Source organism: Melanostigma gelatinosum, assembly GCF_949748355.1.
Source record: "Melanostigma gelatinosum genome assembly, chromosome: 4".
Taxonomy (NCBI): Eukaryota; Metazoa; Chordata; class Actinopteri; order Perciformes; family Zoarcidae; genus Melanostigma; species Melanostigma gelatinosum.
Window position 1 is genome coordinate 19114686 of NC_136637.1, and position 27171 is coordinate 19141856.

General features: G+C 44.4%; 1 protein-coding gene and 1 long non-coding RNA gene across 2 annotated transcripts in view; one reads left to right on the forward strand and one right to left on the reverse strand.

Moving 5' to 3' along the window:
* Positions 1–1775: 1775 nt before the first annotated feature.
* On the reverse strand, positions 1776–16797 carry igfbp3 (insulin-like growth factor binding protein 3). Its single transcript, XM_079267408.1, has 4 exons — positions 16388–16797; positions 12594–12841; positions 10423–10542; positions 1776–1913 (listed from the first exon to the last, which is right to left on the reverse strand). Exons 1-4 carry the CDS (start codon positions 16749–16751, stop codon positions 1788–1790), a joined length of 858 nt encoding a protein of 285 aa, XP_079123534.1. The 5' UTR covers positions 16752–16797; the 3' UTR covers positions 1776–1787.
* The window catches only part of LOC306776646, a 32015-nt gene continuing 21498 nt past the window's right edge, over positions 16655–27171 (forward strand). Inside the window, exons 1-2 of the long non-coding RNA XR_013771925.1 lie at positions 16655–16785; positions 18486–18610. This is a non-coding gene — a long non-coding RNA (uncharacterized lncRNA). The remainder of the gene's footprint in view (positions 16786–18485; positions 18611–27171) is intronic.

Below are 27171 nucleotides of genomic sequence, written 5' to 3' on the forward strand. Positions count from 1 at the left end.
CAGACAGGTCCAATTGTCTTTAACTGCATGCATTGATGAGTAGCGGCGCAGCTAAAGTGCTTTAAGTGCTTGTGCTTGGGCGCATGAAGCATAGGGGCAGCTGGCACCTGCTGCAGGGCGGGCCGGTCACAACGGGCTTGTCCCGTTCTAACAAGGCTACACCAGGTTGCACCACTGACAGGAAAAAGGACCAGAGGCTGGGAAGGGTGCTGGAGTGGGGACTAACAGCGCGGTTTAGTGGGTTGGAGACAGGGACGGGATCAGGCACACAGATGAGGACAACGTTTTAGACAGGGGGTAAAGACATGTAGGATTGGAGGACCGGAGCGGACAAGGACGGGGATGAGGACGCAGGATAGCAGGATTCAAGTGGAACAGGGACATGGATGTGGACAGGAATAGTTTTGGGAAAGAGACAGAAGACAGACAAATCTAAACTAACCTGGACTGCAGGGCGGCATGTGATCGCCTTGTAATAATACTCCACCAACAATCTATCCTTTGAGTTGTCAACACTGGAGATTCACAGCAGTTAGAAGTTACAGTGGACTCTATTGGAAACCCAGAGTAACAGAAAAGGATAGAAATGTCCATGGAAACTCCTCAAACCACTGCAGCAGCATTAGCCACCTCTCCACTTTCCGTACATTCGTATTGTCGCCAAATTATGGCCAAATACACAACTTCTCTTTGTTGCTAGCACAGTTAGCTCTTCAGCTGTCTGTCAATCGCAACTACACTGCAAACATAAACAGCTAACTGTTCTAGCGACAAAGCTGTGCCTTCAGCCATATTTCGGAGGCCTGATAGTCTGACTGAATTGCCATTTCACGTTTGCTTCATGATCCAATCTGTATTTGAGACTCAAAAGGTAGATTTTCAGTGAAGTATTCCTTTATTGGAAGACTACAGGGGGTGACGGGGAGGGGAGGGATGAAAAGGTCGGTTTTTAAGGCACTGTAACTGCATGGTTGGCCTCCATCCCCTTCCCTATGGCAGGGCGAGGGACAAGCCAGAGGCAGCAGGGAGGGCCGTTGGCGCTGGATAAGAAGCAAAAGTCCTGCCATCCCACAATCCTTCAATTCAAAATGGACCCCGAGCCAGAGAGCGGTTACTTTTTCTGCATTGTTTTTAATGGAGCAGGGGCCGGGGATGGGCAGTCTGATAACTCTAAACTGAGCTTAGTGACTTACAGTATTTACACAAATAAACACTTTTTGGGAAAGCGCACCATCTTGCACAGACATGCAGCTGTGCACAAGTATGGTATACAAGTGCTCACACATTAAGACACACACAGACTCTCGGTTACTCACTCACAGACAGACACACACAATAGAAACGGCGGTGGTCACAGTCACAAACAAGTCCTTTAAAGTGAGTGGAAAAGTCCCTCCTTCCTCTCTCTCGAAAAGAATAGTGCAGATGGTAGGATTCTCTCTTTCTTCCCCTTCTCGCTCAGCTTTCAGCTTAATTGTTTTTGTTTTGTTTTGTTATGAAGAAAGGATAAAGGTTCCCTAAGCACAGGACAGATATCTGTGATGGACAGGAGACTCGGCCGTCCGCCGAGGCTGTGCTCCACCCCTTTTCCCTCCCCTCCCCATTGCTCTCTACCGAACTCGCCCACAGAAATCGGACCTGAAATAAAAGGCCCAGAGCCCCTTCAAATGTTTACATAAAACTACATGCAAGGGCAAAGTAGGCTCTCTCTCTCTGTCTTTCTACCTTCTTCCCCCGCCCCATCCTCTGTCTTCCTCTCTCCATCCACTCGTCATCCCTTCATCCCCTCATTTGCTCTCCAGGTTGTAGCACTGCGTCTCGCCCCGCTCCTTGCCGTCGTAGCCGGGCAGAGGCTGCCCGTATTTGTCCACGCACCAGCAGTAGCCCCGCCTCCTGCCTTTGGATGGACGGCACTGCGAAAACAGGTCGGGAAAAAAGAATCAGTATATGCCCATTGTTTGCTTTTACCAAACGCTATGCAGAGATGAACATGTACAGACTTCGAAAAAGAAAAACGGTTTGCAACAGACATCACTCGACAAGCTCTGACTTCCATCCTTAGTTTTAGAGGCCGACGGAAGAAAAGACTGGAAAGTAGCGGAGGACTTATCGCTTTGTCTCTAAACAGATTAACGTTTCCAAGGTGAGGAGTTGCCCTGACACAGCTTTATCAACACAACCCTCAACGTGCATGTGTGTTTATTTTAATAAGACTCTATCTCTCTTTGTTGGCTTTTAGGTTTTGGATGGTTGTCAGGAGGCCGAGTCATGCCTCAGCAGAACTCTAATAAGACAAAACACCATTGATCACGGAGAGGAATGCCCTGTTGTCTGGAGCTGCCTCTCAGCTTTTATGTGCTGTAACTATCAGAGACAGAAACACTGCATAATGCAGCTGCTCGCCTTGTGAAAGACGAGGATAAATGTATCACGACCAGAGCAGGGGAGTATCGCACAGGCGCCCAACGTGCAACCAGCATGCCGTTGAGTTTGTCCCCCCTGTGAGCTGTTTATCGATCAGGCTAACGTGCTCCTGACCAGTGGGGGCAAACGATGAAAAAGCAGATTGTTTTTGATAGAGAGGGGCAGGGAATGAGGAACTCACTGAGTGAGTGAGAGTGAAGGAGTGTGAAGGTAAACATGGAGTTGCTAAAGTATTTGCCAAGGCCAAGGTTGGAGGGCTGCAAGGAAACCAGCGCTGCTATTCTGGGAAACTGGCAAAAACTAGAAATCATCTGGAGGTGATTATGGCCTGCGCGTGCACGAGCGCACATCAACACACATCAGCAAACATGTAGGCGCACACAAACAAGATTTGTATCTACTGTACATATACATACCCCCCACCAGCACACACACGCGCACACACACACACACACACACACACACACACACACACACACACACACACACACACACACACACACACACACACACACACACACACACACACACACACACACATATGCAGTAACATCAGATGTCCCACAGGAGGCAGTCCATAAATATATATACTTTTCTCTGTACACCAGAACACTGGATTTCAATTGAAACAGCGGCTATGAGGTTCAGCTGCTTACTTTGACGGTGAAAATGACAAAACCAGTGGATTTACTGTCAACCACTTGCCTCACAGGTAGCCATTGGTCACCATCCATTTCTGTACAATATGAAAATGAATCAGCAGACTGTTGAATCTACAATCGATACAACACTTGCGGTCTACATTTATTTGTGTGTAAGTTACACCATATTTTTTTTGAATGCAGACTTTTCACATGAATCTTAACTTAATCTACAGTACAATGACAATCTAACCCTGACTAAACTAATGCAAACTGCAGAGAAATGAAGGGAACCCAATAGCTGCCAGGGACGGTAAGAAGAGAGGTATTCGGAAGGAGTGCACATCCATATAGCATCAAGACTGTCGAAGGCTAACAAACGGCACTGGTCCTTTGTTAAAAGGAGTTGTGTGTGTAGGATTTAGTGACATCTAGTGGGGAGGTTGCAGATTGCATCCAACTGATCACCTCTCCTCTCACCCGTCACTTGTCAAGGATGTCGGAGATGTACGGTGGCCTTCAGGTCGTGTAAAAACGCAAAAGGCTTTTGCCAATGTTTGGTTTGTCCGTTCTGGGCTAGAAACATGGCGGTGCAACAGGGCGGACTCCGTGAAGAGAACCCACTCTCTGTGTAGATATGAAGGGCTTATAGGCTCACGAAAACACAACGATTCTTAGTTTCAGGTGATTATACACCAATGAAAACACAGTTATTATGAATATGGTCTCCCATTTTCTGCCACTTAATTGCCCTAAATGTCACACACTGTACCTTCAAAAGCTTAAAATAACCCTGATACACTGACATTGATTTAAAGAGGCTTTTGTCCACAACGCGTTATTTACATTTTCTCATTTCCATACATTGGTAGCAATGTGGTTCAGTGTTATGCTCAAGGAGAATTCTCCTTGTGGACAGGAGGAGGTGTGAATCAGACCACAAACCAGCTCGGAAGTAGCACAACAATGTTTGCACAAGTGCAAAACACACAGGCAGCGTTGCATCATCTAGCACCAGCCAAGATGTGATGAGTTGGGGAGCAAGTGTGATGAAACAGCTGCTTTTTTTTCGAAGAGCTGCTGAACATTGACACTGGGAATTAGGACGTTGGTTTATACCGACACGTGATAACTTGCGGTTACGTGTCAAGACGCCACTGGTGTGTCGGCTTATATTGATGACTTCAACATTGGCGACTGCAACTGTGTTGCATCTTCACCCAACAGTCGACATCGATTCTAAATGTTTATTCCCATTCTTTCCAAGAGTTGCGTCAGAAGATCGATACCACTCTTATGTCTGTACGTTAGCTATGGAGCTGTAGCCGGGAGACTACTAGCCTAGCTTAGCATGAAGACTGGAATCAAGGGAGTTATGTTTGAATATCACCGCTCCAATCATCAGGTAGAGACAAACTTGTTTTGCCACTGTTGACGAACTTATGTGCCCGAGGGCACAAAATGGAACAGTTTTCGAGGGCGGACTCCGTGAAGAGGACCCACTCTCTGTGTAGGTATGAAGAGCTTATTCTAGGCTTATTGTGTGGGGAGGAAATATTACCCTGAATACAATAAATTTTCATTCATAATGGCAGGTAGCGACGGTAAGCTGAGAGAATCATAACACATATTAACAGCCAGGTTTTCTTTTTTCTCTTTATCACGTTATGTTTTACTTTCTCATGTATTTGGGAAGGTGGTCCACGGAAATCTTTTAAAAATCAGAAGTGGGCCTTAAGTTACAAAAGGCGGAGAACCCCTGCACTCCTGCACTCCTGTTAACTCCCTTTGGGGATATTTCCCAAAATGGCAAAAACAAAACGATTGTAATATTTACGGACTGCATTGCAGGCGGCTGCGCAGCGATGCAGAGGCAGACAGACCCGACAGCATTTAGAGTGTGACCAGGTGTCTGTTTCCGGCGTCTTCGACATCCACGTGCAGCCTGAGTGCATGATCAAAGGCAGCTTTATAGAGACAGAGGCCAATTAAAATACCTCGCCAACAACTACCGCAGCAGTCTAGGGGCAAGTACGCAGCCAAACACGCCCCATTCTCACGCACTAACACCATCGAGAGATTCTTTTCGGTTTTCCTCCTTCCTCTCTTCCTCCTCGTCCTCCTCTTGTGTCTCACTCTTTTTTCTTTCTCTCTCTCTCCTCTCCTCCCTCCATTACGCCTCAGGGTGCCATCGTCTGAGTCTGCGGCCAACTTCTATTTCGGCCTCGACCCAGTGGACGCGACTGGGGAGAGGAGCTTAACATTGTGTTCCTCTGCTCTGGTTAATGATGATGGAGTCCTGTATGTGCTTGGTGTGTGCGGGTGAATGTGTGTGTGAATGTGTGTGTGTGTGTGTGAGGGTTGAAAAGCCAAAGGAGAGGCGGAAGGGAGAGGAAGAGCAAAATGTGCATTCCCCTGTTGCTTGGCTACCTTTGAATTTCCGCTCAGTCTCTCTTTCATCTGAGAACTATTAGCAGTCATCTCAAGCAATCCTTTCTTTACGGCTTGAATCCACACACACACACACACACACACACACACACACACACACACACACACACACACACACACAAGACGTTGGCTGAGCCAGTCCTCAGCCAAACGTTTGCTGAGGACTGGCTGTCACTTGACAATGACTGATAGAAGTTTTTTCTACCCTTTGTTGTAAACATTGTTTCCACACTTGTTTCCTTTCAAACACAAACTACTCCTGGTCACCTAAAGGACTACTCATCGACACTCGCCACCTGTTGCTTTGACTCATGGCGGTAAACAGAACATTTTCTATGGATATTTGTTTCTTTTTCTATGAAACTGGGTTGCTTTTGGAATTTGCTGCATCCATCTTGAATCTGACTACCATTAAGTGGCCTCCGTGAAGCACAGTGAGACGAGTAGAATAAACCCAGTTTTTGGAGGAGTATGCCCTCAAGGTGCTCACTGATCCAAGCATTCTGAGCCTTACAGCCCTGACACTGGCCCTGCGTGGTCCACATGGCCGTAACTAAAAAAGCCCATTTCATCCGCCCCACACACACACACACACACATAATGGCACCTTTATGGGGCGTGTATGCGCGTGTGTTGTCCGCATGAATGTGTGCTCTTGTGATGCCGGTCTTTATAACTAATAGCAGCGCCGCAGGGCTCTACGGACATTTACAAGAGCCTAGTCTGACCACAGGATAAACACAAGCTCATAAAATGCAATGTGTGTGTATAGGGGCGCACGCATATGTATTGGTGTAAGAGGGTGCATCTGTGTGCGTGTGTGTGTAAGTGCATTGGGAGTAGCTACAGGATATTGCGTTCTCTGATAAATAGTTTCATGAGAGTCCCAGTGAATAGTTTTAGAAGAATGGAGGCCACACAAACTTTAAAATAGAAGCCTAAAAAAATCAATATAGACGTTATGAATGAATGTGATGAAAGACTTTGCAAAGATTCTAGAAACTTAATCAATGGCAAATCTGATGACCACCAAAGTCATTCCTGAGCTTAAAATACCAATTTCCAATTATTTGCAAGATAAAGCATCTCTAATGTAAGTTAATTTGCTCCATTTCATAGTATTCTAAATTGAATACCTTTGGGTTTCTCAAATAAGGACAAAAAACTATTCGAAGACATCAATAACTGATCCGCTGACTTGTGACAGGCCCTGTTTTTGATATCTTTGAGACATAACGTATACAGATTTTTACACAATGATGTTCACACAGATGACACAGTGCAAACCCATTGTGGACATTGTCAGATTACGATGTTTACTTTATATGAATCATTGCAGCCAGAAGGTATAATCTGGATTCAAGCATCAGTCAACAATGAAAGTGAGTATTATCTGAAGCCTTAACCAAATCACGATGGGGTATCAAACCTTAATACTTCTGTATATGTCTGTATGTGAACATTATCACAAGTTGACATTAAATGTTTGGTCATAACTTAATTCTTCCTGATCTCAATCATCACTTCTGTTATTTAAGTTGCCTGTGTTAAGACATTGTACACTGATGCATTGAAGAAGAAGGGTTTGGTAGAAAACATATTTATATTCTAATAAATTGTAATTTTGTTATCAGCACTGTAACTCAGGTACCGCATTGGCATTGGTAATGAAAAATATGAGTATTATGCAACAGCCTTGGCAAACAAAAAAAAACAAAAAAAGACGTGCACATCCCCAAGTGAGAAGGAAGGCGAGGTGGATTCGAAATCCAGGGAGGGAACGGAACGAGAGAGAGAGAGAGAGAGAGAGCGAGAGACAGAGTGAAAATAGATGTCTGGGTCCCTGAAGGTTGGCCCATTATTATAAAGCCATTGTGGTCGGTGTGTACGTTTCCACAGATCCTTCTGAGTCACGCTCAATTAGTCAGTCCTTATGGGCCTGGCACTGTCGGGACACAGTGGGGGAGGAGGGATAAGGGTACGCAGGCACCTGGCTCACATCCTTAACCCACTGACTCTTCCTCCTCCTCCTCTTCCTCTCAACACACACACACTTAACTCTGAAAGAGCACACAGAGAGACACAGACACTGTCGTCCCATTCACAAACCCTCTGCGGGGTGATTCGTGGCCAAACAAGGAAGGAAAAAGCCAGGTGGGCGGAAGGGCAGGATGGACCGAATGATGGAGCGGGCAGGCAGAACAAAAGACGGGTGGATGACTGTAGGGAAGGGCACAATGGGGGTAATGATGGGTGGGTGAAATGATGAATAAGAGAGAGAGAGAGAGACAGACAGAGTGACAGGGAGAGAGAGCGAGAGAGAGAGGAAAAGTGAGTGTGAGACTTTGAGGGGTGTAATGAGTGGGTCAGTGTTGGGCATGCGTGGCCTGAACTGGGATACTGGGCTAATTCATAGAACTGCTGCTAAAAATAGGTTTCTCCGTAGGCGAGGTAGGGCTTACCCTGCTCAACCTTCTCCTCCACTGCTAGGGCACTCATATTACCATCAACATGTACACTGAAAACCACACACATGCATGCCTGTGACTTCTTTTCCTTGTGATAGCAGACCCTTAAAACAAGATTCCACCCCCTAATCAATCCTTCCAGTATCAAGACTCACCCTCTGTAGTCTTAAAAAAAGTGTGTTTTTATTAAAAAAAAACGTTATCCTTAATGTAGATTCCGCTTTCTCACAATCCACCCGTTTGCTCAGTACATTCAATGAGTCACAAGTGCCAAATGTGACGAGTGACAAATGACAGCAGTGTGTGTACAGCCATACTTTGGCAGAGCACAGTGTGTTTGCAACATACTGAGCATTGTATGTGGAGTGGACCGTAAGGGAGCAAATATTTCCGTGATCATTTTCTTCTGCTGTGAAAACGTATCACCAATTGAGTATACGTTGTAACCAACATGAATCTAATCCGACCTCAGATGCTTTTCTCTTCCAGGAATCCAAGATGCTCATTAGGAACTCTGGACCTTTTTTTCTGAATATGAATCCCCTCTCCGCAGTGAGTACTTTGCAGTGGAGTCTGCAGTACTACTTAATATCACATACTGGTCAAGTATCCCTGATAAAACAAGAAAAAACTGCTGCAAAAACATCTGTATTCATTCAAAGTAAAAGCAAGAAGTGCTTGTTGCTTGTGTCACCGGGATGGGATTGAAACAATAGCAATGTAGCTGGATTCTTGACTACAGCCAAAAAACAAGAGAAAGATTTTCCGCATCTGCAATTCTCACACAATGCCTGCATGTTGTTGTTTCTTTGTGTGCGAGCCGTCACAGTTATCGACTGTTTTCTAATCCGTTATAAGGAATGCACAAAAGGGACTTATGTATAGTTCTTATTTGACAATGGATCCTTCTTTCCTGGAACGACTTGGTTAAAAAGGGTGTGTTAGTTCCCTGTTTGATTGCTGGCACTATTTGTTGGAAAATGAAAGATAAAACTACCAGCTCTTACCAGCCACCTTTCAACAGTTCGTAAGCATTTGATATTAAAAGATTTCGGGTGGAATATCACTTTGAGATACGAAGGCAGCCTGTGTATCATGTGTATGGTTATGCCCCTATTTCCTCTGCTTAGTCCTTCACCCCTCCCCCCCTCCCACCTCCTCCCCCCCTTGCTCCCTTCTTTTCACAGTATTGTCACCCTAGACGGTTCACACGGTCTCCTCTTCGCTGTGTTTCCGGTCATAAATCTCTGCAACACACCGTGAAGGCACATCCCCTCGGATGAATCTAACACAACACCCTGCACCCCACCGGCCCGCTGAGAAAAGGGCGACAAGGGCTGGCACACTGCTGCACACACACATTTACACACACACACACACACACACACACACACACTTAGACCAGAGCTGACGCTTTCCTGGTCGGTATTTGTTGATGGAATCCGGGAAAAGAACGACGAAGTGTCTGATGAAAGTAACGATGAAACCTGACTTTGGAGACTTTGAAAGAGTGAGGTGGGAATCTGAGAGGATGATTTTGTTGTGTATGTGTGTGTGTGTCTGTTATGGCTCGAGTTGGTCTCTGACGCATGGTTCTTGTGGCTTGTTTTTTTGGTGACTCATGCATTTCCCAGAACGGGCTCTCGCTCTGTGGAATCCCTCCGATAAGGCTCCCAACCTCAGGAAATGGGATGGTGGTATTTATTTGACATGCCGTGTGTCTCAACAATGCCCCACCGCAGCTTCCATCTATCCTCAGCCTTCCCAGCCTCACCGCTCCCTCCCCTGAAGGTCAGCACATCAGCCGCCGGACTCGTCCAAATGAAGTTTAGCTTCCTTGTTTTTTTACCCCCCCATCTTACAAATGAGCAGGCTATGGGTGGCCCTGAGTCTGCTGTACCACTGACAAGAAAAACTAAACCAGTGTGTAGCCTGTTTGTTTTTCTTTACCTCACCAACAGCACCCCACACCTACACACCCTCACCAAAACTACCGCCATCAAACAAGCACCATACATACACTCCCCTGCCGCCACATCTACCGTGCCACACACACTCCCAGACCACATTCTTACATCCCTACCCCCCACACTCTCCCACACCACACACCCACAAACACACCTGACCGACTTCATTTCCTGTGAGGCATGAGTCAGACGGCTGCAGTGCATTTACCGGAGTAATACATGGTTATTAGCCATTCTGATAATATAGTGTTGATGTGGCTGTCAAGGCAACCCGAGCTGCAAAAAAAAAAAAGACAAGAAAAAAAAAGGGGGGGGGATTGGGCATGTGTGGGTGGGTGGGATGAGTCGGAGAGGATTCTTTGGAAGTGTTCAGGCATGCGGTGGGTCTTTTTGCATGTCCGCAGGTGTGTGTGTGTGTGTTTAAGTGTGTGACAGAAAGAGAGAGATGAAACAGAGTGGAGAGCCATTCACCTGTTTTTTCTTGTAGAAGCCCTTTCTGTCACAGTTGGGTATGCGGAAGCCCCTCGGATTGAGCACATTGCTGATTTTAAGTCCGCTCAGGATGCTCTCCATCTCCCGCCGACACGGACCCTAGCAACACGACAAACACAGCCAGTGTTACGCACTCATCCCAACACAATCACGGACATGAGGAACATGAGGAGTGTCCATGCAATTATAGTTATAAGTTCATGGTGAACATACGAGTCTATAAAAGTCAACTTCCTGAGCCCTGAATGTCCCATTAACTTCCTCCCCCCCCCCATGCACACTGTATGATAGCATATTTTTGGTTTCTGCTTGGTCAAACACAACCTTTGAGCTCATTGATACTTAAATAAAGAGATATATTAAAATCGTGGATGGCCATATATTTCATGGCTGCAACAACACATCAAAATTGAATCATTTGAATGTCTTGAGCGGCTTTTTTAAGTCCCCAAAACTGCTATTTTTGGAAAATTTAAATGTTTTTGCTTGTGTGAACAGCATCCAGTTGCTGTGATGAATGATCCCACTGAGGGTCCGAAAATGAGATGTCAACTTTCTGGTAAAAAATTGGTACCTTGTCACACAAAATGTTTGATAGAATACAACCAAAAATATGTTGTTTAAATCACAGTAGATAACCTAAAAGCCTGTGGAGTGTTTAACCACAAATTGCTCTGCAAAGCAAAGTTTTGTTGAGAGATTCCCCGTAGTGTTTGTGTCTTGTGTTTTCCTGCACATGCTCGAGGCTGCAAACACACCACGTGTTGACAGTGATATGCATTCTTGCAAACTGCAACCATGTGCCATGGAGAGCTCGCAGTCTGTAGGTGTTTCGATTCCAACAAATGGCCAGCAGACATAGTAGGAATAGCACAGGTGTTACTAATAACACCAGCGATTCCTCCGTTCTCTTTAAGTGCTCCAGTGAGAGTGACAAAGACCAGCATGATCAATACCCTGACATCAAAGCAACTGATTGATTTTATTGTTTGCACCTGCGCTTTTTCGACTGTGACAATTCAAATTGTCTACTGCAGTTTGCTCAAGGTGGACCTTTGTTGCAAGTCGTTCCCCATCTCTCTCCCCTGACTTCTTGTCGTTTCGTAGGAATTGAATGAATAAGTTGCAGGCTGCTGTCTCTCCAAGGCATATGGTGCTGATGCCTAGTGAAAGGAGGTTGGTGGTAATTAAGAATAAAATAGATGATAAAGAGACTAGTATGCCTGTTTGTTTCAACGTTTATAGGGGCACCTGACAATTGTTGTAAGATGGCCTTGAAAAATTGTGCCCCTGATTACTTTACAAAAAAGAACATGATGTCATCCCTTTGTAATCACCAACATTTTGATTAGAAGCCGAAATTTACAGGAACTGACAATAATTACATTTATTTTGTAATTCAAAGACACAGCTCGGTACATGTAGCTAATTACTCTGCAATACATCATCAATTCATGTCATTTCAGTGACGTCTCAGTGAAAGTATCCTGACAAGACACAACCACGACGCTGCACTGGGGAACCTTAGTGGATAGACTTCAGTCTGAACAGGCCTAAATACTTTAAATGAAAGCTAACACTTTAAATTAACGCTAGCTGACTTGCAGTTTTTAGTCACTCTTTGTGAAACTTTCCTTTTCAGCGGTTATGTGTGGTTCATAATGTACATTTTTGAAACACTATTGTTTTCAAGTTTGAATTTGTCATACGTTAAATATTGCGTGCACAATACAAGGTAGCTAACATTAGCACTTACTAGCTAACAAAAGAACATTTTAGCCTCTCTGGTTCTATTCCTCTCCCTGGGTATGTTTTCAAATGGCCACTTCATTAGATTAAAATGTTACTTTGTCCAAAGGTAAATGTCCTGTATAAAAAGCTAAAATAGTTTTGTTGCTCAATGACATTGTTAACAATGTCTGTCTTCGAAAAGGCCAACAATATCAAATTTGTCCAATGGTAAATAATTTAAACAAAATACAAAGAAGCTTGAGGAATAAATAGCTAACAAGCTAACGGCTTTAAGCCAAGACAAAATATCCAGCTGGCCATTTCTTTTAATTTCAGAGTCATACAGCTGTCTTAATGCCTCTGCCTTTACCGTTTTAACTCTTTTCATAGACTTCTCATTGCCGCTGGGTGTAACTTACATACTCAATCTCCCTCTTGTTCTCCAGGGAGAAGTTGTGCATGTCCATATTGGCTCCTCCTGACACCGATTCCACCTTGTAGCTCTGGGTCTTCCTGTTCTGATCTTTCTGGATCAGCTTGTTGTGCAGAGCGGGCCTGGTGTCCATCGACCCCCGACTGTGCCCGCCCTTCGCGGTCGCCACACCGGGCAACACTGGCACCGTCGCGGTCACGTTGGCACAGCCTTCTACCTGGTGTCCAGCGTTCTCTAAAGGGGTAAAGGTGAGTCATCAGTTTTCAGATCATAAACGGTCTGTTTAAGATGTTTCATTCTTACTGAACAATGCTGAGGTTAACATCCGACTCGTAGAAGATAATACATACATACATCATGAAATTTGGTGGCTGAGTCTCTGTTCTTGCACCATTTATAGCAGTAAAAAAGTGTTTTGTGTCGAAATGAAAACCCAGATAATAAAAATCACTGTACTGTAACCTGAATTGAAAAATAATAAAGGTTCTATGAATCTGAATCTGTGTTTAAAACAGACTCTGCAGGCTAATCGTCTCGGCTTGACAAGTGACCTGGTCCGAAGTTGCCTTGATGGAGTAAAAGCATGAAATTGCCCTTATTTTTAATTTCATTGATTAAAAAAATGGTCACACAAATCCTAAAATGAGATTTCAAACAACCTTAAAGGTAGAATGTGCAACCGTTTTGTGGCTGACCAATCATTAATGTGGCAAATTGAAGCAATACATTCGCCAGCAGTACCTAAATGCCGCTATGCTTGTGCGTGAGCGACTGACGTCCGGAGGATCCCCATTGGCTGAACCTCCGAGTCAGCTAAAACAATGTCGTTCTTCCTTGCCTCCAACTACGTCAAATGGCGGCGCTGGATGCAGAAAGAACACCAGCTTTTGCGGTAAATATAGCACGCACTGAAGAATTGGTTACTTCAATGAACTGCATTCTAACAAGGATTTGATATCCATATAAAAGGTGGCAAATTTTCCCTTTAAAGCTTATAATGATATCTTACCATAAAACTCTATGTGGTGCAAAAACAGGGAATCAGCTCCTAAATATCGTCATACATTTTTCCCTTAATTTACTTCTGAGCTAGGATTTTACTTAAGTACTCTGGTGAAACATTTTAATGTCAGCAGTGTCTGCTCTTCTTAATCCAACAGAGATGTCTTGACTGCCTAAGAGAGGCCTGTTTAAAAGAGACGAAACAAAGTTAGCTCATTGCCTTGTGGGCTGTTTGGAGCCAGAACTGAAGCCAAGTAATAAACAGAAACATGACGATTTCATATCCTCAAATTTCCACAGCATGCAGACCAAGAGATAGTCACAGAGACAAACTGAGTGTAAGCAAGACTCTTTGCTGTAAAGAAGAACATGCTGTGCAGTGTCGGTGTAGGGAAGGGGAAACGGGTATTGGGACTAAAAGAGGAAGAGGTTAGGGCAGTAAGAGGTAAAGTGGGAGACGAGGGAGCAGATATATTAATAGCCTGTGGTGCTGGCAAAGATTCCAGTCAAATCGTTAAAGACAGAGTGGGCACCATCTGACCGAAAGGAAGAGAGGAGGGGGCTCCAAACACTCCTCCCTAATATAGGAGAGAACCAAACTACCCGCCATGTGCCACCCGGTCAGCCATGCCGCCACGGGGCCGCAGTTAGAAGTGCTAACTGAGTTTGGAGACGTCCCGAGGAGGCAGAGGGACGATGGGAACACACATGCAGCGGCTCACACCCACCCAAACAGTTTTAAAACGTTAACTCAAAGCAGATTTTGTGTTTGAGAGCTGCGGTGAGGGCGGCGGACGGGCATGCAGGGGTGTAGCTCGTGTGGGCAGGCAGGCTGGCAGCCCACCCTTTCTCCGTGACCACCTGATCAATTAGTGACGTGATTGGGCTCCACAGTCTCCCAGGCTCCCCAGAACTTAGAATAACAACATGGATGTCAACAACAACAACATCAACTGGAACAAGAAAGCTCCAGAAACCAACAGTGATCTTTGACCTGATATAGCCTCCACATGTTTTTTTCTGAACCCTGCAAAAATGTCCATAAATGTCCATAACCAGGGACAGAAATATTGAGCCCTTATTTAAGATTCCACCAAGCATTCATTTTTATTGTCAATATACACTTTTATATAACCTTTCAAGAACGTCTGGGACGTTTTAGATAAACACATTACGCAATTTGTTTGTGTAATGGGACAGGGGTAAACTGCACAAACTGCGGTGAGGAGAGGCTGCTCTGGAGCTCCATGGGGACTGATGGTGGTGGAACCACTGGGCTGCACTTACACACTCTGACCAACAGGGGCGCTTAGGATCATTTCCAACATCCCCCCCCCCCCCCCCCCCCCATCTCCAACAGTGGAGATACTGGAAATAAGCATGCATTTATACCTGCCTCACTGCTGTTAGACAGATGCTGCAAATATAAATAAGTTTATATAAAATGACAGAAAGAGAGGGAAAGCAGTAAAGAGAGAAATATACAGGCTAAGTGACAGGAAGTAAAAAAGTAAGTGTGTGTACCCGCTGGTGGATGCATAAGCATGTCTGTGTGTGTATGACAATGTGACTGTTGAGTGCTTGCACACCACACATTACTTTGGCCAAACCAAATAACCAGGAAGAAGAAAACACACATGAGGCTCCTGGAGGCCTGACGTCAGCAGTGCCTAAACACACAACAGTGTGTATTCACATGTAGGTGGCATGTGTGCCGTTTCACCAGTGTGAGCAGCATGCATCCATTCACACACCATGCAGATACAAGGTCCTTCAATATTGGCCGGGTGGCATGCAATGTTAAATATGCAGTTTGGTCTCGTTGGTAATTACTTGAGAGTGCACTCTGTCTTTCAGTGTGTCTTGGATGCTGCAACTCAGAGAAATGATAACCCCCCCCCCCCCCCCCCCCCCCTTTGCCACACACCTGACATGTTGTAGCCCACATCCTGGATCAGGAAAAGCAGCAGCACATATTTTCATGCTGTGTACAAAAATCCATGAGCTTTACTTGAAGGAAAATAAGGACATCACAGAAGACAAGGACATGGTCTGCGCTCAGCCTCAGCTAAATACTGTATACTTACATGTGGCATTCCTTAACTATTGGTTTGAGGGAGCCAGGCTGTGTGCGTGTGTGTGTGTGTGTGTGTGTGTGTGCGTGTGTGTGTGTGTTAGTGAGAATGAGCAGTGTTGCTTTTCTTAAAACAAACAATCTGCAAAACGACAATCTTTTAATTCCCTAATTTTAATTTGCCAATTTAAGCATGATGGTCTCAAGATGTGCGCACATGGAAAAAAAAGTGTCCGCCTGGTGGGAAAGAAAAGATGAATTGCTGCGTAAACCTCCAACCCAAGCAGGCGTTATCCACTCAAACTTTCAGGAGCCTTTGGGACTTGTTTAACTTGGACAAACGCACCATCACTGTGCAATGTCAAGACCCCCTTCTAAAAAGCCCACGACTAAAATTGTGTTATTCATTGTGGCATGCTGCAAAAAAAAAACACTGAAAACACTTTGCACATATTTACTTGTGCCTTAATATCTTCAGTAGATCAGTCTAACGATCATTATCTCATCCACAATCAATACAACGCACTTAATCGTTTTTTTTTCCATGAGCAGGGAACACCCGAGACCTGGTCAACACAGAGAAACACCTCATGGGGAGAGCGCCTGTCAAATGCACTAAATAACAACAACAACAACACGCACAATAAAAGGAACACGATTGTCAACAAACCGTGAAAAGCGCAAATAATAACAGCGCGTTTTACCTTGTTTTGGCACCGGTATGAGAATGCCGTTGAGTTTTTTGGACGCGGCGCCGGAGCACACTCCCCGTCCCTCCAACAGAGCTTGCAGGGGTCGGCTCTCCCCGGGCTGGTGCTGGCAGGTCAAGCTGGAGCCACAGCGCGCCGTGTACACTCCACACGCCAGTCCCTCGCCGAGAGCGCACGTCATGCAGCAGCCACAGCCGGGCTCCCTAACACGCTCGGCGCAGTCCTTCGGCAGCGGCTTGCACTGCAGGAGCGCCCCGGCGTCGCAAGGCTCGCATCGGACCACCGGCCCCACGGTGCCGGCGAGCCCGCTGAACGCAGCCAGTGCGGCGGCGAGACAGAGCACGCAGAGACCGGGCATTCTGCGGATTAAGCTGGTCACAAAGGGACAGTATGTGAGTTGTCGCGTCGGCTTAAGGGGACTTTCTGTGACACAGCGAGCCAGCTAGCCTTCTCCATCTGTATTTTGTTTTACGCGAACTTCTCATTTTATACAGGCGGAAAAAGAGCCAACAAGTCACACCCTCCTCCGTATGAATAATGTAAACGGAGAGCCCCGATATGAGGGACCGCTACATCCAGTCAGGAGAGAGAGAGAGAGAGAGAGAGAGAGAGAGAGAGAGAGAGAGAGAGAGAGAGAGAGAGAGAGAGAGAGAGAGAGAGAGAGAGAGAGAGAGAGAGAGAGAGAGAGAGCTGCTAAAACGCTCAACTCTTTTAAACCCATATAATAATTTACTGAGGGCGATCATCTTTCATGCTCTGGCATAACAGCAAAGGTGTTTGTTTCCATCCGTTAATTGGCCTCTTGTTAAAAGACAGGCAGGCATTGGGTAGCTGCAGATGCAGTGGCTGCTGGTCAATAGAGGGCCATGGGGCATGGCCCCACCATGAGCCACACAAAAAAAAAAGAATACAATTTTTTTTTGTAATAATCATAAATTATACAAATTGTCAATATTTGTTTTTGAACTATGGAATGTACCCAGTAATGTGTGTAAAATATGATATCTGCGCAAAATATATGCTTTTCCTGCTCGTCCTCTCCGCCTGTGTGCTCTCTGCTCGTGCTCTCTGTCTGTGTGCACGACACTCTGAGAACGCGCAGCTTGGGGGGCCTGATCGTTTTGGCCCAAAAGAGGCGGGTCTATGAAGCAGTTTAGCCAATTGCTTATTCAAGATATAAATGAGTGACATACAATTTAGCCAATCAGCGCCCTCAAACTGATTCAGCTGTGGGCCAGAACGATCTGGCCCACAGCTGCGCGTTCTCGTCAGGAGAAGTCTCTACAGGCGCCCGCGCCAGCGCAAGCACTCCTCCTCCAACCCCCGTTTGAGAGGAGAACTTTGGCGGAGATTCTGCAGCCAAAGAGCTGATATCAGATCAGCCTGACCTCACAATCAGACAGCAGACTCGCGGGAAAGGGAAGCAGTACATGCGAAGCTTCTGTATAGCTGTACACCAGACAGGTTTGGCTAGCTGGATGACGTCATGCTAATAATTTATTTAGCTTTTTAAAACAACGGGGACGGATCCAGCACGGACAGTTACGGGAGTGAGGGATGAGGAGGTAAGGAAACATGAGAACACCAGGACTCACATGGAGAACTCTGTCAAGCTACATATCAGACAAAGTGAACATCTTTTCTTCTACATAGCTGTCCTCAGTCTCATCTGCTTAACTTGGTCATGGAGGCATCAACATGTAACAGAGATGTTAAATTAACAGTGAAAACTCATCATAGCTTCATTTAACATCAGTATTCATAATTACACTTCATGTTTACTTCTCCTGATCTTTACCTCCTATAACAAGGTCCATAGGGGCATCTCAATGAATGAACATGTTATATTATATAAGTGTTATTTACTGATTGTTTTCGTGTTGGAATACATGTTGAATATTTAACTGCCAAGTAATAATGCGTGTTTGATACTTACATTTAGTTTTGCATTAAATCATACTGGGATGTTTGCTGAAATTGATAGGATGGCCCTACCTAGAACATTTTCCACCAGCCGCCACTGTGCAGATGGCAGAATGACTGTGTTGGGTTATCTTCACTCTCAGTATTGATATCTTATGTTATGTTACAGAAAAGGTGCACAGATTTCCACCAGAAGATACATATGCTGCACCAGGGAAGATTTCCTCTGTGTTGACTGTTCCCAAACCTGTGGAGGTTCCACACCACTGGCCACATCCCCTGCTGACATCAAAGGTATGTGAGTGAATGCCATTGGTAGTACCCCCCCACATGCAATACTGATAAAACATTCCTCTGGGCAGATGTGTAGGTGGCCTCCATGTTAACCCACAAAAACACTGATTTTTTTTGCATATGACTTGTGTGGTTTTTCGTTACTGCTCTGGGCTGTAGAAGCTGTTCAGATGCACATGTCAGTCAGAACACCAGCTACAGCTAACTGCGCACATGCCGGCCAGACCGCATACCTGACCCTTTTGCCCAAGTAGTTTTCAGAGGCAGTGCTTACCTTTCACATACACTGAGCAGACCTGGTGATCTGGCACTTTGCCCCCCCCCACACACACACACTCTCCTCTCCCATGAGTCCCATCGGCGAGCCTGCACCTTTCTCCTGAATGGCCCCCCACAGGATTTCAAATTATTAGAAAAAAAAAAGCTCAGATTCTGCCGGCTCAGCATCGCCCCCCTGTCCAGCATATCCTCCTGTTCTGCAATAACAAACGCGAGAGGGGGGTACACACTGAGAAAATAAAGCAATCAGTATTGGCCATTGTGTGATTTCCACCACAGAAGCAGGAAAAGTGTTGAGACTGCATTATGAAAAACAAGCAACGGGTAATGAAACACCCCCAGAATAGCAAGAAAACGTCTCCAGCTAAGATTAGATGACTTTTTTTCTATTCCTGCATTTTTTCATCTCTGAAATATTCATCTTCTGACCTTTGGCTTGTTTATTGTCTGCCCATCCGTCCAGGGTATGATTTACCTGAAGCACCTTACCGTTTAAACTAATTCAGCAAAAAGACAGTTTTGGGAAACTGCCGCCTTTGTGTGAATACAGTAGGATATACAGATAGAGTTTATTTTGTCATACCATAAAGGGGACAGGGTTAATCCTAATGTGCTGTTATTGTTTGCCTGGCTGAAGATAGCTGTTAAACCAGTCTTCAGACAATATATAAACAGCCAAATGGATATAACATTCTCAAGTTCATTTTTGCCTGATCAGATATCATGCAATGCAGAAGAAAGTCAACCAATGGCGACGCAACATAACATTCACCTTGTTCTGCACATCCATTGGCATCCTGCAATTTGCCTCAGGACAGTTTGGGTACAATAAAAAGATCAGACAACTGCTGGCACATGTTCAACCCGTCTATGTTGCAGTCTCAGCGAACTGCAATAAGAGATGCTATTTGTCTTACTCAACAATCTTGTCTTCATTTTGCATATGCACCTTTTTTCTTTCACCCTCTCTGTCTTCTCCCTGTCAAGGTAACTCATATTCTCTCTAGTTATTAATCTCTCCTTCGTCCCAGTCAACATTCCTCTTCCGAGCATTCCCACAATGCAGCACATTTCAGGCAGTAAATCATTAATTGGAAACCCAAAGTCAATGACGGTCCTCAGTAACACTGGCACAATGCACTTTATAATTTGAGGTTTTGTGGGAACGAAAGGATCTAGACAGATTTATTTGTTTCCTTCCTTCACAAGTGAATTGAGCAGTAAATTGTCTTGCTGTCAACATATGCTTTATTCATATGTGAGCTATACCATCAGCACTAGCTGACCACGTTATGACCAGCATATCCCTTTATTCAAAGAAACGTTGACATGCCTTGCACCATGAATCATGTCGACAGTTATTTTGTGTTTTTTCAGTTGGACAACTTTCAATTTTACAACAATGCGCGATACAGTTGGTCCACGGTGTGCTTAAAGTGGGTCCTGTCTTGGTGTTTTTCACCGTCAGAGTTACAGTTCTTAACCGTTATATACTGTTATGGTCAAATTTGACCCGTTTTGACATTTGACAGCAGTAAAAATACCCTAAACGTCATTCTTTTAGCCTGAAAATTGATGACTTCTCCTAAAGTGACATTATAAAGGTACCTGAGCTGCCATTTCAGTGACTGACATGACAGCAAGATTTAGTGTGCAACAGGCCCTTGATCTGTTCTTACAAGATGAGGAGGTTGATAGTGATTCGGAGGATGTGTCAGAGCAGGAAGACAACGTGGAAGAAAGCTCTGATCACTGACTGATCATTGACTCGTTTATAATAAGCATTTTATTATGTAATGTTGTGTCTTCTAAATGGTAAATGTTGAAATAATATTGATATTCATGATTTCTTATGATATAGCAGTGGGGACAGCGTTTAATGGTTGCAATGATTAAATATGGTTGTATTATGAATTCCAACAGTTCCAGAATGTTCATGCCATTTTCAAATTCATTACAATATATTTAAGTCATTGTGGCTTTTATGTTTTTATGTCTTATGTAAAACAGGACATGATTATGTGTAACAGTAGATGTTTTTCCCCAAAAACGAATGTTGAAAAATACACTCTCCCTGCGCTCTGAAACATTTTTTAAGGATTAATCATACATTTATCAACGAGAAATAGGCTATTTAGACATCCTAAATAGATCTATCGTTTAAAATTTGGTATAGACACTTACTATGAGGGAATTCTTGGTCTGGGTCACAATTGACCCGAACCATACTGTGAAGGCATTCAATATGAACAGTATGTAAGGGTTAAGTCAGTGTGAGGGTGGAAATTCTAAGTTGGTCAATCTGCGAGTCACCTGACAGAAAATTACAAAAGAAAAATGTTTTTTTTTTCAAAAAGCTTGCTCTGTTCTCATAGAAAAAGCTTAGTTGTCATCAAGTGGCCTAAGTGAGACCAAAGAGACAGCTGAGCAAACTCCATCTGCTGATGAACACGCTGACAAGAGGTTGTAAACCCAAGAAAAAAGCCAGTAAGTGGATATTGAGTTGAGATTTTTGTCCAGTTTTTGTCAGTGATGAGTAATTATTACAGAGATTTCGGAACACGGTGATATCACGAAAAGGAAGCTCACAGGAATACTGTGTGCAAAACTACAGTAATTACGGTAGTAGAAGACGGATTTGAAGGAAGTGGCTCTGTAAACTTTGACGGATGTTTACTGTGAACAAGTGTTCTTCTTCATATGTTTTCTTTAAAAAATATTTCCGCACATTCCAAGGGCGCCGACAGATTTGAAATGAATTGAACATTCCATGAAGCAGCCAAACAAAAGGTCTTTCTTATCAATCCATTTCAACCTGGTAAACATCCTCATAACGCAGCCCAAATGTTTCAAGATAGTCTGCTTTGTGTCTCACTGCTGTTGTTGGACACACTTGGCTTGCTTTTCCTATCAGGAGAACGATTCAAATGTATTTTAGCTGAATGATGTAGACTGTGGCTTACGGGGGGAAAAAAACATAAATAATATGTTCTGCCACTTTGTGTTGGGGAAAATCATTTGGTGCTCCTTAACTCACCCGGGGCGCTGACAGCGAGGACAGGCCTCGTCCGTCATGGGGGAACATGAAGATCTGTGTTCGTTACTGAAGGCTGATACTGTAGTTGCATCTGAGATGTTTTGGGGCCTTTAAACAACAAGACTGTATGCATGTAGTAAAATCTGGTGAACATGCAGTACAGAAATAGAGGTGTTCATTTATGGATGTTGGAAATCTGCTAGTTCCATCATAATCACAATTGACATCTAGCATTACCCCCTAATACTTAAAATTGCCTTTTCTTTTCTTTTGGTGCTAGTAGTAAAGTAGATTTGGATAAAACCATTTGTAGGAGGCCAACTTGGGTGGTAAACATCTGCCTCGTTAACCACCATCCTCAGACCCCATTCATTTGGCTGTTTAGAGGTTAAGACTGACAGAATCATTTTTTCCAGAAAGTTCAAGGCCTATAGTTGTTGTAACTGTGTCGGTAATGGTTAGAATTTGCCTTTAGGTTTTTTTGTGGATATGAAGCAGGTAAACAACTGTGTCAATGCAGCCCTGTTCAGTTTTTATGTGTTTTCCAACTTGAATAAACCTGAAAGTTTCCGCATTTTCCACGGCCATCATAGGGACTTGCGTGTGTACTTTCTTGGAAAGCACAGGACTTACACAGGACTTTGAGTAAATATTCCAGAAAGTGTTCTCGTGATAACATGTGAGACTCATACAGCAAGTTCAGTTTTCACCCTTTTTCTAGAGATAATGGTTCAGCTTTTATTGAAATCTATTAAATGCCGGCCGCTCTTTATTGATTGCTGTAGTGGGGGCTGCTCTAAAGCAATGAACTCTGTTATATCTGTTTTCAATAAATTAAAATAATAAACATAGCCTGACTGCTCTCTGTCACTGTCTTTATGACAAGGTTAAGGAAACATCTGGAGGTGAGCAGAGGAAGACAGAAAGAGGAATTTGTAGAGCTAGAAAAAGTGAAGAGGGAAAAGAAAAAAGTTGACTCGGTTTTTAATCAAGACAGCTGCATGTGGGAGCAAAGAGAAGCGAAAAGTTTGGGCTTATGTGTTATAATGTATTTGTGGGGAAGTCTGTGCGGTTTGTTTGGGCTACAGTTAGATATGCCTGGCAGCTCTCAGCAGGAGGTCTGAGTCCTACCCAGCAGAGGCTCCCTCTAATTGGTCAAACAGGCAGTGTGGCATCTTGGATTGAACTCGTGCCTAGAGGCCAGGTACGCCATACTTAGCAGCATTCTGAAGAAAGATCACAGTCATGAGCTTGCATTCGCCATCTGTCTTTAGGTCCGCAGTCCTCCCACTGCTGGCCGGGTGGAGGGAGGAGGCTGCTACGGGAAGGAGATACAAGGCAAGACAATCTCGCCTGGCGCTCTCAAGTTGACCAACTCAAGTGACACTTTCCTGAGAGTGGGCCAATTCCAGGCTGCTAAGAGGATCAGTTTCCCCTTCCTGTCTTGACGCACATAGCTAGCGCCACTCAGAAGTCTTCAGGCTCGCCGCTCACCAGGCACAACAACTTCAGACACTCCTCCGCGCTTTCTAGAAGACATTCGGCCCTGCAGCGTGGACGGGATCAGAGTGTTTCCCTGCAAAGTCCTCACTAAGAGGATTGCAATCTTAAACTTAACTCTCACAAAGTCTCACTGTAACCACAGGTCGGCAGCAGGAGAAGGCCAGCAGTGTAGGTCCTCTTCAAACAGACTAGAATAGATCCATCCATCCATTTGCTGTCGCTTTCCCCAGGTAATGGTGGTTGGAATAGAATACACAAGAATAGGATAGACCTGATTTTTAAGGGAATGCATTGGGATTGGGATTTTAAAAAGACTGCAGGAAGAAGAGCATGACACAGTGCGGGAGAGAGACACAGAGAGGTGTCTAAGCTTGGATCTTGGAGTGGTGAGCCTTGCACCGACCATGCAACATGTGATGTTACATCCGGGGAGCTGGGAATGTTCTTCATGTGGCAATAGATCCTGTGTTGGGGTAGTGGCATACATCTCACAGACAGGCACTTGCACTCATTATAAAGAGTCAGACTTTGGTGGCGACCGTGGTTTACTGGGTAGAGAGGGTTGTCCGCCAACCGAAAGGTCACCGGTTCAATCCTCGGCTGCACCGTGTCCTGTGTCGAAGTGTCCCTGAGCAAGACACTGTACCCCTAACTGCTCCCCGGGCGCCTGTCATTGGCAGCCCACTGCTCCCTATATATACAGGGATGGGTCAAATGCAGAGAATAATTTCCCCACTGTGGGACTAATAAAGGAATGCTTCTTCTTCTTTCTTATAGCTGCTTTAATCAATATGTCAATATCAACAATGGATGAAATTACTACTTCCAATGTGAAATGTATAACCGCCGTTCATTTTTACAGAATTCTGCTTTTTTTTTTGGCCCACAATTTTACCCGTTCTGGTCCACTCTCACCAACTCTACGCTGCCTTTCAAGCACCAAATGACAAACACTCAAAGTTAAAGGTGCAAGATGGCATAATGGGAGCATATCGTTGCCTCTCAAAGGCTCTCAACATGGCGACAACCAGCCGGTTGGTTCAAACAGCGTCAAACGTGATGACAGAGCTAACCCTGTTTACCTGAGGCGGAACTGGAGGGTGGGTGCTACGCTTCCGTAACGACTGTCAGTTGGGACGGCATTACCAGCTGTAACCACCATATGAGAGCAGTGCAGAGGGCGGCCATGAGCTAACTAGTGGGGCGCATCAGATGCACTAACATGCACTAAAAGCATATACGTCCCAGCTGTGCAGCCAAATCCCAGAAAAGCTCTGATAACAACACACAGAGGGAGAGTGACTTCATTCTCTTCTCAGGTAGACATTAATCCATTTTATCTTTACATAGCAAATATTTGTTTGCTGCTCTATTGATGTTCATCACCTTTAACAACTTGTTGGTGAACCGATAGTAAGAACCAGATATTTCCCTCAGGAGTTGGGACCAAAACAGGGTTTTATAGCAGATTGACTGTTCAATTTACATTCATCACGTGGCCAGAAACATGACTTCAAATGAATGCTAATGTTACTCCATGTCTGCTAGATGTGTAAGTAGGGAACAGTTTGCCCACACACTCACCATAACAACTAAATCATTTCTTCAAGTGGCTAAAAACACAACACAAGCAGTAATAACACACAGAAGAATGAAAACAAATGTAATGATCAGTACTCAAAGACCTAAAAGACATTTGCTGGTGACTTCACACCAAGTACTTGTGACTTGACATTGACTCACCCCCAGAAGCCCTAAAAACAGCTCTTCAAACAAATGTCCCAAAACCAATATGTAGTTTTATTTCGGGGGGAATTTTCGTGAAGTGACCCTTTATTGTGTAAATACATCGTAAATTATTTAAATGTCTCTATTTGCCTGGTATTGTATTGTTTCATGATTCTTGCAATTTTGGGATGTATCCACGTGGTTTAATGCACTTATTTGTAAGTTGCTTTGGTTAAAATTGACAGCTAAATAAATGTAATGTAATGTAAAAAAGTGTTTATTACAGAGAGATGATGGAAAGCAAAGGGAGCTTATGGATTGAAAAGATAAAAGGACAGGTGTTATAGCGCTGCAGAGAGTTGTGCCAAAAAGGCCAGAGTACAGCCGATTATGTATGAATGTAACCCCTGTATATCTTGACACATGTTGGAGCCTGACCTGACATTGAGCAGGTGTGTGCCAGAATGGGCTAAAAGGCAGCATGTCCCTGCACACCAGCTGCAGAGTGGCTCTGGCTGAACCCCGCCGCCTGCTAAACCTGCGTGCCTGACGTGCTGTTTGGATTGCGGGTGACTGATTAGCTCGCGATGTGGAGCCCTTCAACCAAAACGCGTCTTTGCTGCTGCACTTAGCCGGCTAGCAGCTGCTCTGAGCAGCACCATAGCTGTGGCCTAATGGATGGCTTCCACGGCATACATGTGGAAGCGCTGACAGGCTGTATAGGAAAATTGAGGTGTGGCCATGATGTTCGACATGTAAGATGGTGTATGGAGCCCAACTTATCGGACCCTGCTGTTACAACAATACATATACGATCGATGCCCATAACAAGTTGCAAGAGCCTGTTATTGCTTGTTTTACCCAACTTACAGCACAAACTCTACACATATGATATTATTCTCAGCACAACAGCCTAAAGCAGCAGAACTCTCATTTGAGAAGCACAAGCCAGCACATGTTTAGTATTTAGGGAGCGACTGTGGCGCACTGGGTTAAGAGGTCGTCTGGGTCAGCAGTTCGATCCCCAACTGGGACGTGTCACGTGTCGAAGTGTACCTGAGCAATACACTGAAGCCCTGGCTCCGCCTGTCATTGGCAGCCCACTACTCCCTATATACAGGGATGGGTCAAATGCAGAGAAAAATTCCCCCTTAAAGGGATCAAGATAATATAAATTCTGTTCTATTCTATTTATGCTTGATAAGATTATCAAAATTGGTTGGTCGGTTTGTTTTCTGCTGATCAACAAATTCAAAAACAAATCCGGTAGTTTTGAGCATCCAATGACCACCCTTTGTGGATTAGAAAACTTTGTTGCCTCAGATTTAGTCATTTTAAAAAATTGGAAAAAAATGCCCAATATATTCCAAAAACTTATATTTTTGCCAAAAATTGCTAAACACAGCTTCTGCTTTGTCACTTTCAAGGTTAGTCATTGAACTTGCTTACTTTGGTTGAGCTATACTTTGGTGAAAAATGCCAAATATAGTATATTGTACATACAGTATATATGTTGGCGCATACTGCGTTTAACCAACGAGCATACCGAGCTGAATGATAAAAGAGCAGTGGGATCTTTTCAGAACAGCCTTTTGGTGGGTGTTTGACTCTTGAACATGTGTTTTTAGTAGATTGTTCCTTTAAATTATCCAACGTATATGTGCTTCCTGCATGCTGAAAGACATGAAGCCTAACTGTGCTCCTTACATCAGTGATTCTGTAAAGGGCATGTTCAGCTCTGCAGATTGTTCAGGAGATTGAGGGTATGTGGGGGGAGCATTTAATGGCACCCCCTGTTTATCGCTTAGCAGAGAGGCTGAGTGAGGCGGCAGTGGTGTGGTAGTGGTAGTGGTGGTGGTGTTGGTGGTGGCGGGGGTGGGGCTTGCAGTAAAGTAGGTTGGTAAAGTAAATACACAGTGCTCCTCTTTCAGCAGTGGAAAAACAGAGAAGAATGAAAATGTAATCTCACTCCAGCTTTTAAATCTGTCTCCCCTGCGAGAGACCTTGAGAACAA

Coding starts and splice junctions, on each gene's coding strand:
- igfbp3 (XM_079267408.1), bottom strand. CDS start 16,751: ATGCCCGGTCTCTGCGTGCTCTGTCTCGCCGCCGCACTGGCTGCGTTC. Junction 10,543..12,593: donor ACAAGAGGGAGATTGAGTAT/GTAAGTTACACC, acceptor TCGTGTTGCTAG/GGTCCGTGTCGGCGGGAGAT. Junction 1,914..10,422: donor GCTTCTACAAGAAAAAACAG/GTGAATGGCTCT, acceptor CTGTTTTCGCAG/TGCCGTCCATCCAAAGGCAG.